Raw genomic sequence first — 15458 nt, forward strand, 5'->3', positions numbered from 1 at the left:
AAACAACTATACATTATCATCAGATTGAAAAGGTTTGCATTTGAATTTGGAAATGGCAGGAATTCAAAGATATTTAACGGCACCATAATGAAAATCAGTGGCTGTACACTAACAGTAAAAAGTTCCAAGCTGAAGAACTGCAAAGATACCAGACTATATTGTGTAACATCCTGTGAGTTGCAGTCCCTTTTTTCACATATCATGACTCCTCATAACCCCTTGGTAAACTTGTACATGGCTACCTGCTACCAGCCAGAGGACATGTGGCTGTGCCTCCACATGCAGCACAGTATGGGAAAGAAATTACACCACCTACAACAGAGAGAGCAGCCACTCTGGAGAACATCCGTATTTTTAATATTTAGTTCCTTCAGAGCTTGTGCAGGACGCCTACTCATTCTCCTATCCTATCATGCAGAAGTCCAACCCCTAATAGCAGGATAACAGAGAAAGAAAAAAAATATTTATCCCACAACGATATATCAGTTCAGCCCTTTTGTTTGTCATTTATTTTTACTGACAACTCTTCCTTAATTTATAAAACACATTCAGAAAAAAATTTGTTGCAAAATAATCCACAAAAATTAAATCCTTAGCAGCTGTAAATGGGCATCATTTCACTGAAGCTAATGGATTTACACTTGTTAGTATCAGTTGGGGATCTGATCCATTACTTGTACACTCCAAATTCCTCATTAAGTTTTGCTTCTTTCTTTACCTTAAAAGTACTGACAGGAAAACGATAATAACAGCTCTTCTGTTAGTATCTTTCTTATTAATTCGAGCAGTTTTTTTTTTTTTTAGCGGTTTTTAACTTTGATGTTGTTAAATGCAGCCACACTCTGAAGACTCTCAGTACTGGTGAATCTGTTTTCCCGGAATATCTTGCCTTATTTTCAGAACTGCATAATTGTGTGACATCTGCTTCACATCTCATACGTGATCAACTGAGTAGGTACAACCATGGCATATGACTGAGTTACTCACAGCAGTGAACACTGGTCTGCTTTCTGAGAAACAGCATCTTCATATTAATTTTCTAAGAGTCTTGCAAAGATGTGACCAGTCTGCCTGGTTTAACAGCAGGTAATGTAAGTTAAGGACATGCACAGGGATGCAACAATAACATATATTCCATGACTTGAGGCTTATATTTAAAAACTCAATTTATGGGCTACTATCTGATTAAGCTCACAAAAGGAAATTAGGTTCACTGCTGTACTTTCTAAATTTTAGGCATCTGAATACCAAAATCTGCATACCCAAATCAGATGGGTATATTGGCTTTCTATGCAAAGAAGTAAATAGCCAAAAAATATCCACAGAAGCCATTCACTGAGGAACCAGGACAACAGACAAAAGCACATACATTGAACCCTGCTCAGTCTGTGATTTGGCTGTCCTGTTCAAGGCTGGAGGGAATACCATGAAAATTCAGGAATCACAGACGTGGGTAGAAGGACGTTCCCAGCTTTTGCAACATTCCATGAGAGATAACATATGCACCTGCTATACTGGAAACCTTTGTTCTGTTCCCTCCTGTGCTGACTGTCAGATTGAAACACACACAGCCCACTTAGCACATGTAGCCTAAATCCTAAATTTCTGTAAGAAAACTATAGCAAGAAGCCACAAGTCTACTTATAATGACATTACCTCGCGAAGTTGACTTTATTCATTATTAAAATTAAAGAACCTCAGTAACAATTTGTTGTCCTCTCTCACTTTTACAGACTTTTTGGTCCAGCAGCACAAGATAACTGGAAGGAACTCCAAGGAACTGTTCTGTAACCACTTAATGTACAGCTTTATATACTAAGCCATCACATGCATAGATTAATTTAAAGCTAAGTATTATTAAATACGTTGCAGTATCTTAAATCAATAAACACCATCTTGGTTGCATATGCATGATTCACACAGGACAAATGTAGTTAGTGTTATAATAACCATATCCATATAAAAATTACTTAGGAGCAAAAAAAACATGCCAGTCTCACAAGCACCAGAACAAAATGTGACCACACAGCTTAAACATGCTTCAGACCCAAAGGCTAACACATCAAAATGCTTTAGTGGTCTGTTAACTGTTTAAAAGAAAATCATCTTTCTGTGGCAGACGTGTCATTCCCATTTCCACTACCCTTATCATTCCCACTTCCACTACCCTTATGTCAACTAGAAAAAGCTCCTAATGAGCCAAGTCTCTCGGAGGCTCAACTGCTAAGACCATTAACGTTACCAAAGACATGTGCATGATTAACAGCTGTGTCCAAAGGAAACTGAACTAATACCTTAAATTTCCACATGAACTGCCCTAGAGTTAAAGAGTATCCCTGGAAAAAAAGGAGGAAGGAGACAACAGGTAGAGAGGAAAGAAGGAAGATGTCATTCCTGATTCTGATTCATGCCATTCTGATTCATTCAATATATGTTGCCATATGGAACATATATTCATCAGGTCTGACAGAGGAAGCCAGTGTGAGTGGGACTACAATCCAGCAGTTACAAAGGCTTATTAAGTAGATTAAAGAATGAATATAGTTCTCTTTCAAAAGTGAACAGTGAACACTATGTCCACAAGTATTTGGAGTAGTGTGCACCATCCCCCTAGTTTAAAGTAGACTCCATTAAATAATAATGGAAGGGCTTCAGCAGAAAAGATTTAAAACTCCTCTGTCCAGAATAACCTAGAACTCAGAAGCCAGAGCCACAGAAATGGACAAGAGCATTCACACTCCTGGTGACAGAAAGGGAAGTGAGCATGTCTGCTTTACATCCTGGGTGTGTATTCCAACTGCCAGGCATTGTCTCATAGGATATCATGTTATGGACACCAGTCTGTATCTTCCTGAAACACCCTCTGGAGTGAATCCTACTGCAGGGCCTTACGCATTAGAAAGGCATTGCTGAACAGCATTAAGACAAAAGCTCTAGTTCTGCTTAAATTACCAATATGGTTCGTTTCTCTGAACTGCTACAGTCTGATGATTGCCTGCAAAATATAAAGGAAGTTCTTAAAATGGAACCTGTGTCACTTTATTTCTTGACAGCTGGTAACCAAAAACCCCAGCATGTCCCAAACCAGCAAAAGCTGAGCCTCCCTTCCCTAAATGTTATGTAATTATGGTAGTTGACTCATACAGAAAAGATCTTTGGGGTTGACACCTCTCTCATAGTAATTTTATGTCACCCAAGGTCCACTAACAACAGTTGATTTTACACCACAGTGCCAAAGAGGTGTATTAGATCCTTCAACTTCAAGCTATCCAGAGCTTGGCTCATTTGGCACTTCTGTGCTGCTGACACATGCAGAACTTTAACAGATGGTCTTACAATACTGGCAGTTGTTTTGTACTGTGCTGGTGGTGAGGGGAAATACTCTACACAAATTGTCTGCAATTCTGGAAAATAAATTAAGTACCAATCCATATTAACCTCAAAAGCCAAACTATAAAAAGTCAGATTAGTCACTGAACGATGTATGTGCTCTAAGTTAAATGCTCAGGTACTACAAAAGTGTAATATTTCCCTGCAGCCAGGAGAAATATGCTTTGCTTAAATTTCTATCAGGAATATTAATGAAAATTGCATAATTACAAAGGTACTGAAATATACTAAAATTAAGCCTTGAGACCCTTTCTCATGTGATTAGCCCTGACTATCAGCAAAAGTACCTCCATAAACTGGGTGTTTTGACATGAACATGAAGCAACAGGGTGCAACAACTTAAGTTAACCGAATCTCTCTTTCCCTGTGCCAAACATGATTCAAGAAAAAAACACATCATCTACTGTGAAAATGTTGAAATCAACAGTGATGACCAAGTAAACAGCAATTTTACATTTTTCATCACCCATTTTAAAGAGATTATGTACCACAAGCTCAATTTTATAGTTACTAATTTTACTGGCTGCAGTGGAACTTCCACTGTACATAAAAGACCAAAATTGCTCCTCTTTGTTTCTGTGTGGCTTCTCTACTTTATTGTGCCAAACTATCAGATATAGCAACTGGGTTAACTGGTAAACCATGTATGCAGAATAGTGCTTTTTGAATGTAAGCACGATGATTTCCTTCATCAGTATATGACCTCCATGAAATGTAAATTCAAACATATATTTGACAGCCCCATAGTGCAATTTCAGAACAGAATTTCTGGAAATCACAAATACTTCAGTACAGTGTTCATGTCTTGTGACATGAAACATAGAGCAAAAGATACTTCAGACTGAGATTTCAGAGGCTTGGTCTTTCAGTTCCCATCAATTTCAATATATTTAGTTAGATAATATGCCAGTCACCCTGCATCTTATTTTCACAATGTTATTTAAGTTGAAATACAGTGCACATAAGTAGCTTCAAGGTCCTAGGAGGGAAATAGAACCTTAACAGCATTATAATAAAGCAGTCCTACAATATAACAGGTACATTCCAGTCTTCTGACTGAATCAAAGCTACATCCATTTTTCAAAAATTTAATTTATCTACTACAGTTGGTTAAAACATGGTTGCTGGAACTGACTGATATTATACATATGTGACTTTGACACCAGTGAATAGATCTTTGTCCACTTTAGGTCTAATTTTATACTGAAAGATCAAACATCTCCAAAGTTTGAAGCTGTTAAAATGTTATTAAAGCAACTAAATTTTCAATAGTTTTCATGTTTTCTTTTCCTCCCTGGGGACTTTTTCCAGACTAAGATGATACAACATACTTCCAGATACAAATGAAAGATAATGCATCTCTGAAAGTATAAAGTATTTCTCCTCACAAAACTCAAAAAATCAAAAGAAATGGTAAACAGACACAGTCAAAATGTAGCAACATCAATCCTTCTGCTTCTCTTCCCAGGTATAAACTTTTTGTCAAACATTTCAAACTATGATCCTCAATGTGGCACTTTGCTGTGAAATTCCCAGAAAAGCAGAGTTGGTATACTCATTTTATTAACAATAATGCAAGCACATCCTATTCTAGGCAGGGGTTGTCCCTTACAGATGCAGAATATGAGATGACAATAAAACTTCATTTTTGCCCTCCCAGTTACTGAGAGCCTTCTCAGTTTCTCTAACAACTGGTCATGACTCTCCCCACCCTTCAGCCCAGTCTCTGCAGAGCACACCACAGGCCCACAATGAACATTTCTTGCTCTCAGAATGCACACAAAAATCCCTGGTAAGAAGGACATAAGACAAAAGCAGTCTCTTGGGGAAATAAAAGGCAAAGGAAAAGGGATAAGAAGCAAAGGATTTATTTTATCCATTCTAACAAAATCCAGCACTTCACCTTTAAGGGAAGGTTCAAGTAGTCTCTGCCTAAATAAATAATACCAGAATCATCTGCCTGCAGCTGGAAGCAAAGGTCATTCTTAATGATTTCACAGAATCATGGAATCACACAATGGTAATCCCACTGCCATGCACCTTTCACTAGACCAGGTAGCTCAGAGCTCCATCCAACCTATCCTTGAACTCTTCCAGGGGTGGGGCAGCCATGACTTCTCTGGGCAACATGTTTCAGCGCCTCACCACCCTCACAGTAAAGAATTCTTCCCTAATATCTAATCTAAACATACTCTCTTAGTTTTAAACCACTCCCCCTTTTCCTGTCACTACATGCTCCTGTAAACAGTCTCGATCCACATTTCTTGTAGGCTCCCTTCGGGTACTGGAAGGCTGCAGTTAGTTCACCTCTAAGCCTGCTCTTTTCCAGGCTGAACAAATCCCAATTCTCTCAGCCTTTCCTCATAAGATAAGCACTCCATCCCCCTCATCAACCTGGCGACCCTGCTCCAGACTTGCTCCAACAGGTCCCTGTCCTTACTGTGCTTGAATGCTACATTTGGTAAAACAGTAAAGATTCAGTAAATTTAGAATTCTGAAAGAGGAATAAACCCACAAGTGCAGCTTTTTCACAAAGAGACTGTATCTGTTACTTTGTGCTGCAGTTCATGTCCCAAGTGGGCACTATGCAATTTTGATGCAACAAAATCCTATGGGATCACAACGCAGTTTGTCTCTCTTATTTATCTCTGAAATATTATCTCCTAAAATCTTTCTCCTTAAATACCTTTATAGTTTCAGTAGGCACTCCAGGCTCTGGAACTTTATCCAAGTAAGTAGTCAAGTCTTGATCCACATGTTCAAACACTAATGTTAACTTTGTCTCTCTGTCTGTTCGTGACACGGTGCACACATCAAACAATCTGAGAAGAGGAAAAGAACAGAAGAGGTAAGTATACAGGAACCAGTACAGATGTACCTTGCATCTCAAGCATGTCTATTTAAATTCCTTACAGAATACAGAATGGAAAAGAGCCTTCCAAAGGTAGACCCATCTTTGAACTCTTGATTCATCAGGTAACAGTTGATATATCAAAATTACCATCTCAGTCTTTCACTTGTGAATTCACCAGCTGTTGAATGTAAAATAATTACAGGAAAATAATTTAATTTTTTGACACAGCAACCTGAGTTAATACAGAAAATTATGTGATATTTATCCATATTCTAGACTCTGGTACTTATAGGTTTTACAAAAAAAACGCCAAACAAACAACCAGAAGGAAGTATTTTTGAAAAAAATATATGTTTGCATGCACCTTCAGTTTCTTTCCACATAATTCTCACATGTACCATTACACAGCTTTATAATTAGATCTCCTTCAGCAGAAACAGAATTTTTTCACTGATTCCTCTTGCAAATTCCTGGACAAGAAATACCTTCAGAGTCAGCATACAGTTTGGAAAAAAGCTTTGTGCACAAGAAGTCACTACTTCTTTCACCACTTTTGGTCATTCTTTTACTGGAATTTCTTTATCATTTCACCTTGCTGCACACCACCAAACTAATTTACAAAGCTCTTCATAATACCACATTCCTATCTGATTACTCTATTTTCTACTGTTTTCTCTTTTTAAACAGAATTTCTCTTATCCTCTCCACTTCACCTACTATGCCAGCTTTAACAGCAATTTTAACCTTTTTCAAAAGCATCTGCCCATCCTTCTGTGCTTCACACCTACAGTCATACCAGTGATTTTCACTATCCTTCCTCAAGTCCCACTTCTACAAAATCCTAAAAGGAAACCATCTAAACAGCCAGAAGGACATTTCTTCCTTGCTCACATACTTTACTCATGTGCTTATTCATTTAATTTTATATTCCAAGATCAGATCACATTCCTCTCTGAGTCGAGGCAGAAAAATGAATCACTACTTTTACCAGGTGACAGCAGATTTTAATAATGAACAGAGTTACTGAGAAAAAAGTGTAGACAGTCAAACTGAAGAATGTCTCAGTGATAACAAACCAAACTAGTGTTGATACTATGGCTTATTTTTTCCAACATCCTATCAGTGATGCTGTTGTATTACTTTCATCTTTTGTACTCTTCCTTAGAATTACTTTCTTAGAATTAAGAAGTGCAGGTTTTCTGGTAATGTTATCAGGTAATGTTTTTGTTGTTTGTTCAAGGACTAAAAGCTTTATATGTAGGATCTGAAGACAACTGATCACATACAAAGCCTTGGGGGAGGTCCCTTCTTTGCCCAGAGGACATCTGACACACAAGGACAACATGTACATGAGAACTTGCACTGAGATTTCACTTCTTATCTTAAATCTCAATGTATTTTACAAGAGAAGGAAACACTAGAATTGGCATAACCACCTGGGAAGAATGTAATTCTGGGTTTAAAAGAGCAGTCTTTTTCACTTGACATTTACCATTGTTAAGGCTGTGCTCTCATTTGACAGCACTTCTTAAATAATCTGACACTGAAAAATTGTTTATTAGCCATCATATTTTAAAAATGCATACATGCACATTCATTTTAGGTTAAGGAAGCTTTTCAGTGAGTAATAAATAAGGAACTAGAGTTCCAGAATATGGAACGACTGCCATCTTCTACCTCTACTTGAAGACTAATCTGTACTTCATCTCTAATCATCATCTGAACAAACAAACATTAATTATTATGGTAACACAGCGACTGTAAGAGAAAATGTGTTGGCACATTTCATGTAACAATAAATAGCGTTTTCTAAGATTCCCTTAATGGGGTGTACGTGCCCTGTACATGGCAAATAAGCTTTGTGAAAAGGCCATCCTGGAAAAACCCTTTTTGTGAAAAAACCTTCCTGAAAAGTGAAATTTGCTGGTGTTTGGCTGGAGGTTAATCATCTGCAATATATTTATATAAATCAATGTGGAATGTAGCCGGACTGCCTATAACCCCAACACATGCAAATAGAGAGGAGCCAGACAGGTCTCAACATCTGAACATAAACACTGGGAAGTACTTCCAACTGTATGATCCCTTTGTGTTGACCTACATTCACCTAAAATATTCTAGAACATCCTTTTTGCCCGGTATTTCATACACTGACAGAAATATATTTTCAACCATAGCAGAGTTATAATTCAATAAAAAAAGGAAAAAATATTTCACTGTATTAAACTTAGAAACAACATGCAATTTCCAACTCAGTGTGGAGGAAAATGTTGCGCCTCTGTTAATTCTTCAGTATGTGTGTTATTTTGATGCTGGCATTTTCTGGCACAACAAAATACGGAATTCAGAGAAACACAGTTCTGGTTACCTTTTACTGAGTAATAATATTGTATTTTCTTTTTATATACTCTTTATGTGAAACTCTAAATGCTTTACTGTTAATCATAATAGCTCCAGATTGTGCACAGGACTGGGTAGAAGTACATTGTGTCTACTCACAGAAAATATAGCTGCTACCTTAGAAAGATAGTAATTTAAATCACAGGTTATATCAATCCATGATATTACAAAGAAACAACATCTGGTATTGCTCCTGCTAATCATTTTTGAAATAGATGGAGAAAGACACAGCCTATTTATTTAGCAGTTTCGACAGGGATAAAACTACTTTTTATAAATCATACGCTTTTACATTCACTGTGACAATATCACACATACAATTGTCTTTGTTAATCAGGAACATCTCTGCTGCCTACACTGCACATCTCTGAAGCTATTTCCTCATTATTTTCTGCATGTGATGGGTTAACATTGCACGTGATTGCCTCTCTGGAATAGACAACAGCAAAAGGCCTTTTATTTAAAGAGTTATCATGTGGACACTGTCCTAAGTGAAGTAAATGTACCTCAATTAATACAGGATTTCCATACTGAATACTTTGTAAACACAAGCCCTGCCCTTCTATTGTACTTACAAAAGAAACATTTTAATTATTTGATTAAAGTAAGATCCGCTGTGGGAAATCCTGCAAGTATTTAACAAGATGTTTGGCTGGGAGTCACACACCGCCCAACGTGTCGATCTGAACTGAACACTGTTGAAGAGACACTAATGGAGAACCTGGGTTTTAATGCAGATATTTTTTCAAGTTAATTGTACTAAAGCAGAAGCTTATCAGCTACAAATCTCTGTCTCTGTTTTATTTTATGTGTTTAGTACCTAGTGTATCTTCCTATAATCCAGAATACCCACCTTCCTACAAGAATACTTTGGCATTTTTTGCATGCAGAATACCAGATGATGCACCTTGAAGACTCCATAGCTTCTTACAACACAAAATCTGACAAATGCAAGCTCAGTTCATCTTCATTTTACAAAATGAGTATCTAATGGTTTTCAAGGAAACACAACTATTACTTTGAAAACTTGCATCTACTGAGTGGTAGATTGTAACTGACCCCCTAAAGTCCCTTAATGTTACTAGATTTGCTTTTGAGATGCTCTGAGAATTGCTATGAAGTTTCCCACTTTCAAGTAGCATAAACACTTTTTTCCTGAGCAACCTGAGATAACAGCGATGGAGATCAGGTCCATCAGCCCAAACTACCTGCAAGAAATACTGAAAGACAGATCTGACTGTAAGACCTGAAAAAACTGTAGGACATAATTTCTCTTGGCAATTGTCAAACAGGTGAGTAGGTGCATTTGGAAAATCAACTGGATCATAGTCAAAAGGAAGACCAAGATTTAGATACTTGCTGCCAATGAGTCCAAGGGCTTACTGTTATTTTTACTGCAGTAGGACTAGTCCAACATGAACACATATGTATCCCTGTATGGTCACTCTCAGCACTGAATGAAACCAGTCCTCGCCTCCTAAAGATTTCTAATAACATGGATTTACTTTAATCTTCTTTGGAACAGTGTCTTCCTTGAAACAGTTACTTCCTAGCTTATGCATAACAGAGGAAGAGAATTGGAGCTTTTGATTTATGTGTAGGAGAAACGCTTTAGAAGACTGTGGTTAGGTACACAGTGGTATAATAATACGCTACGGTTTTAAGATTTCACAAGTCTGAGCAAAAATACAGATGAAAAGAGTTTGGTGGCCTCAACCTAACTCTGAAAGGTATTTATCTGCATGACAGAAAACCAGCACAGAACTTGTGTGTTGACATTGTTTATGTAAACACCACAGGATTGGAATACCAAGTTTATCACAGGCCATGACTGAGCTTTATTGACAAATAAGGGGAGGAGGACCTGAACAATTCTGCTTTTACTGCCTTTGGCTCAGGTTAATCCTGGAAGCTCATAAGCACAGAAAATTTCTGCCTCTCATACCTGTAAGTAATAAAGAATGACAGTCAGTTGTTCTCTTAGTCTGAATGTCAGCAGCAGCCTTAGACTGTTGTGTTCTCAGAAAGTCACTCAGCAGCAAGCCCTTTGTTCATCCCAACTTTATAAGCTAGGTACTCCTTAAAAAGAAAACAGTTTTACCTCTACTTTTAGTATTAGTTACCTTTTCATTTCTTGATTTTGATGCAAAAAAAAGACTATTGACAGAAACCAGTCTCTACCTGGAATCACAAATACCCAATGTATTGGAACAAAGGGGTCGTCTCTCAGATGAAGAAGACAATAGCTAGGCAACTGGACTGGATGGAACATGTGCATTAGGAGAACCAAATCCCCAGCAGCAAAACAGGAAATAGAGCTTCCCCCTCTGAAACATACGACAGAGCTCTTTCCCTCTGTTCAGGACATACTGCTTTGTCTCATTTTAATCAGCAATCACCCACTTCTCCATGCCTCTAAAAGCTGGAATTTCAGATGTAGTTTTCTTGTTCAAAGGAGCTTTAGTAAAACACTTTCAGATGTAAAAAAACGTGGACATGCAGATGAACAGACTACTAAATTCAAAGTATTTAAATTGCATTGTTTTCTGGGATAACATTGGTAGAACCACATAGTAATACAAGACCTAAGTTCCATTTTCAGAGGCACTTGAGGTCTTCAAGAGCTTCACAATGTACTTGTAACTCCAGCTGCAGCTGCACCAGTGTGTATCAGTGCTTAAGGAATGCCTCCACAGCAGACTGCAACATAACACAGACTTTGACTGTGCCCAACAGAACCACCTTGGTACTGGAAACATAGAGCATGAGGACACAGCACTGCCTGCAGCACATCAGCGAGCCCACAGTCAGCTCCATTCAGCAGCAGCCAGACGCCCAGAGCCAAACTCAAATGAATAAAATAGGATTGGGTATGTCATATGTCTACACTGTTCATGGCAACTTTATGCCTTAAATTCTTATTCTCTACCTTCTACTAGGTTCTTGGCATTTGGAATGAACATTTCTCCAGCTTTGCTACCCTTCCAGGAAAGAGTAGCAGGATCTACCAGGATCTTAGCCTGCTGGAGACTAGGATTTTGTCTCCAGGAGAAATCTCTTTCAGGCAAACAGCAGTAAAGGCAGAACTTAATATCAGGTAAAATAAATTAATTTATCTAGGACAGGAAGATATTCTGTAGATAGATGTTTTTAACTCTGAAGTCACCCACTCATTATCTGTTGTGCACAGAGCAGAAAGAGCTACCACAGAAAAGCAACTGTACAATGAAAGAAAAGGAGCAGAAAGTCTTGTTCTGGAGACCTACTCCAGCAGAGCCCAGCCAATATTGTTGCTTACAGCCCACTCATCAGTGAGGTTTAAGGGAAGGAAGGGGGACATTAGGATGACAAGGCAATCGTTCATCTGCAAGCTGAGCTTTGTGCTGTAATTTTTTCCAGTCTCTCTCCCTTTCTGACTTGGAAAAATTATTTTAAATGCTTAGTTGTATAAAAGAGGTTTTTGTTCTTTAAGTGTGCATGAGGAAAAGAGACATAGAAAGTGACAGAGAGAAATAGATGCTCGTGAAAGTGAAGTAAATAGCACTGGCTAAAGTCCGATGGAGTGGGCTGACTGGGCAAGCGTTCAATGCTCAGTCCCGACTGCAGCCCTGACCTGCAACACCCCTGCTCTCCTGTGCTGGGCCTCACTCATGCAATGACAAGCTCTGGTGCCAGACTGAATGGTTTTGTGATGCAGACAAATGTCTGCTCCAATGAAACCACCAAAACTAGTTCTCATTTTCAACAGAAACCAAGATTAGTGCCCAAAGGATGAAAAAGCCAAGTACATTTTCTCAGTGTGCCACCCAAGCCACTGAAAGATGTAGCTGTTAAAGAGTTTTATTTCAAGGAAAAATAGGCCTGACAAGATGTTCTCTGCACCTTTCTTTGTTTAAAGCACCATGCTGTCTATTTTAGCCCTCACACTGTCATTTCTCTTTCACCTTCCTTGCAGAGGGAGATTAACAGACAAGGACCAGAAAAGGTTCTCGAAAGACTCCGTAATTCAAACTGTATCCTGCCTTGCAGAACTTCTCTTCAGGACTTATCCTACAGTTCGCCAGTGTGTGTGTCTAAAATGCTTAATTCCTCACCAGTCCATGAACAATCTCATTGCAATTGATTTTATCCAAACTGGTGACACACTGAGCCCTTGACATTACGAAGGGAAAATACCAGCTGGGTGGTGCCTGAGCACACGCCTGTGTGCTGCCATACCAAACACTCTGTCCCAGGGCAGGCGAGGGGCATGCCAAGTCACCCCCGAATCAGAAAAATAACGTGGCCTGTTATGAAGACAGTCGTTGACAGATTGTTTAGGATCAGCAATTCAGACCTATTCATAGTGCTCTCATGTGATTCTCCAACAAGCAAATGTACACTGCCTTTCAAAGTCATGTACACTGACCCTATATAGCACTGTGAGCTTCCAGTAAGCTTCTGTAAGCTTCCAGTTCAGAGTACAAATTAAAGATGCTCCCATTCATTGGCAGTGTGTTTGCATCTGTTGCTAAATTTTTTAGATTTTCTTTACAATGTCTTCCTCAGGGAACAGCTGTATTCCTTTTCAAATTCCCTGATTTGCTCAACATGTAAGTAAAACTTATACCTGAATATAGATTTTGTTTAATTCAAATGAAAGGAGCCCAGATGTTATTCTGGACTTCCAGCTACACATGGTACAAGATGAGCCATTCCTCACTGTAGCTCACAAACTGCTTGTTACAGATGCCACATTTAAGTTTACATTTTGAATTCGTGCTTGTGCCAGACCTACAGGATCTAAATCGAAGATGAACATCTCTCTTCTAGGTTTAAGTCAAAACAACTCATCTTCAAAACTTATACTTTACCACAGTATAAATTATCATTCATTCTTCAGTGGCTTAATAATCTAATCTATCTACATGTGAGATTTAATCACAATGCCAACAAATCAAAAATAACAAAAGAAATAATAACCCTTCACTCTACATAAAAAATATTAATTACAAAAAACAATTGTACTGTTTGATACTCTGTACAATCTTATATAGTTTTTTAAATTATTGCAATATGACAGCAGTTCCTGAGGTATTTAATTCAGCTTTTTAGAAGTTGTTTATAATTCCAATGCAAATTTGAGAACAAACTCTTGCTTCTTATAGATTCATGGGAGAACCTAAGAATAGCAAAGCAGCTGCTTGTAGAAGGTGACAGAAGAGGTTCTCTGTTTTTATACTTATCATCCACCCATGGACTGTTGTTCCTGAAAGACCTCCAGGTTACTCTACAGCCACAAGTATTCTGGATGATGGAAATTCATGTGCTGTTTGAGCCCTAATTAACCACCCAGCACAGGCTAAGCCCTTGGGAATACAAGCAACCTGAAAAGAAGCAGCCTGACTGAGAGCAGTTCTGAAGGACCTAGCTCCCAGACACTGAAAAAGCAGGGTAAGGGGCCTGGCTAAAGGCTGCAAATACACCTGAGCGTTGATGATGTTGCTACCAATAGTGGCAGCACTTGAAAAGAGTCCAAAGCTGTGATGGCAATGGTGAAGAGGAGAGGAGACAGACTGGATTAAAAATATTTTGCTGTGGTTCTGTTACTGGCATCCAGTATTGTAATGATTTGTGAGACACTGATACATTAAAGCCTTGCAAGAAAAGACATTTCTGTGTTTCAGAGATAGAGTTGGGACCAAACAGTTTGCCTTTATCAAAGAAGGATCAACAGATGACTTTTAGAAGGGGAAAACTTCCACAGTTAACAGTACCATGGATTCCACTGCTAAAGCAAAGAGCACAAAACACAAGAAAAAAAAGCCTTAAGACAAACAGAAGGCTAAATTTGCTACAGTTGACAATACTAAACCTTCACAAAGTAAATAAGCAGTATATATGTTAGTAAAAAGAGACGCTAATAAGAAAACAAAATTAATCCTTTTAAATTATTTGAATTGTGTTGTTCTAATGTGTTCAGGGGATACTATTACTACAGGAATCTACAGACCTTTTAATGTAACCTGCTATATATACATATTGAACAGAAAGCAATTAGCAGACAAAGGAGTAAACCACAGTAAAACAGTTCATGGTTGATTCTCATGTCCGTATGTTTGTATCTGGGTTTATTATTATGTATAATTTCTTAAATAAAAAAGTTCTTGTCTCTCTAAATTACATTATAAAAAGGAAATCCTTGGTAAGAGAATGAAATCAACATCACTGGGAAATAGGGTGCAAACTTCTACCAGTTTGTTTATTGCTATGACAGCATGGTCAGTTGACATGACAACACAAGTTTTAAGTAGTACTGTATGAAATTTTTATAGACCTGTCAGTAGGAGAATGCATTTTTGAAGTCAGAGTACCAGTGTGCAGAGTAAACTTGCCATGGATCTTGACCCTGAATGATCCACCAGCCCTGAACTACCAAAGAATTTATGCTGCACCAAACTTGCAGCATGCAAAACACCTGGGTTATTTTTAAGTATACACATTACCTACAGTTTCATCTGCCTTATCTGCCTGGTATTTTTACTCTTTCTTATACTCAGCCAGTCATTACCTGGATAGAACAATGCAAACCCCTGTCTTCCATTTAAACCCCCATCTGGCTTTTAGCCATGCAGTGAGAACTCTACAACTCAGGGCCCAACATGCATGGTCCCCGTTTGCACTTAAGCATCCTTACGGTGCCACAATCTCTCCTTCCTAACTTCTTAGTTACCCTTAAGTACCCAATTCCTGAATATGGGCATTCATCTCTGAAAACTATGGTCATGATGTATTCTAAGGCATTCATCACAGGATTTTTTTGTCCTTTAATTCT

General features: G+C 38.2%; 1 protein-coding gene across 2 annotated transcripts in view; it reads right to left on the minus strand.

Moving 5' to 3' along the window:
* Positions 1–15458, minus strand: part of CDK6 (cyclin dependent kinase 6) — a 121227-nt gene that overhangs the window by 86195 nt on the left and 19574 nt on the right. For both annotated transcript variants that reach the window (XM_062494913.1, XM_062494903.1), the window contains exon 2: positions 6077–6212. In XM_062494913.1, the coding sequence (XP_062350897.1) occupies positions 6077–6212 (136 nt within the window). The remainder of the gene's footprint in view (positions 1–6076; positions 6213–15458) is intronic.

This window comes from Cinclus cinclus, chromosome 1 (genome assembly GCF_963662255.1).
Source record: "Cinclus cinclus chromosome 1, bCinCin1.1, whole genome shotgun sequence".
In the NCBI taxonomy this organism is placed as follows: Eukaryota; Metazoa; Chordata; class Aves; order Passeriformes; family Cinclidae; genus Cinclus; species Cinclus cinclus.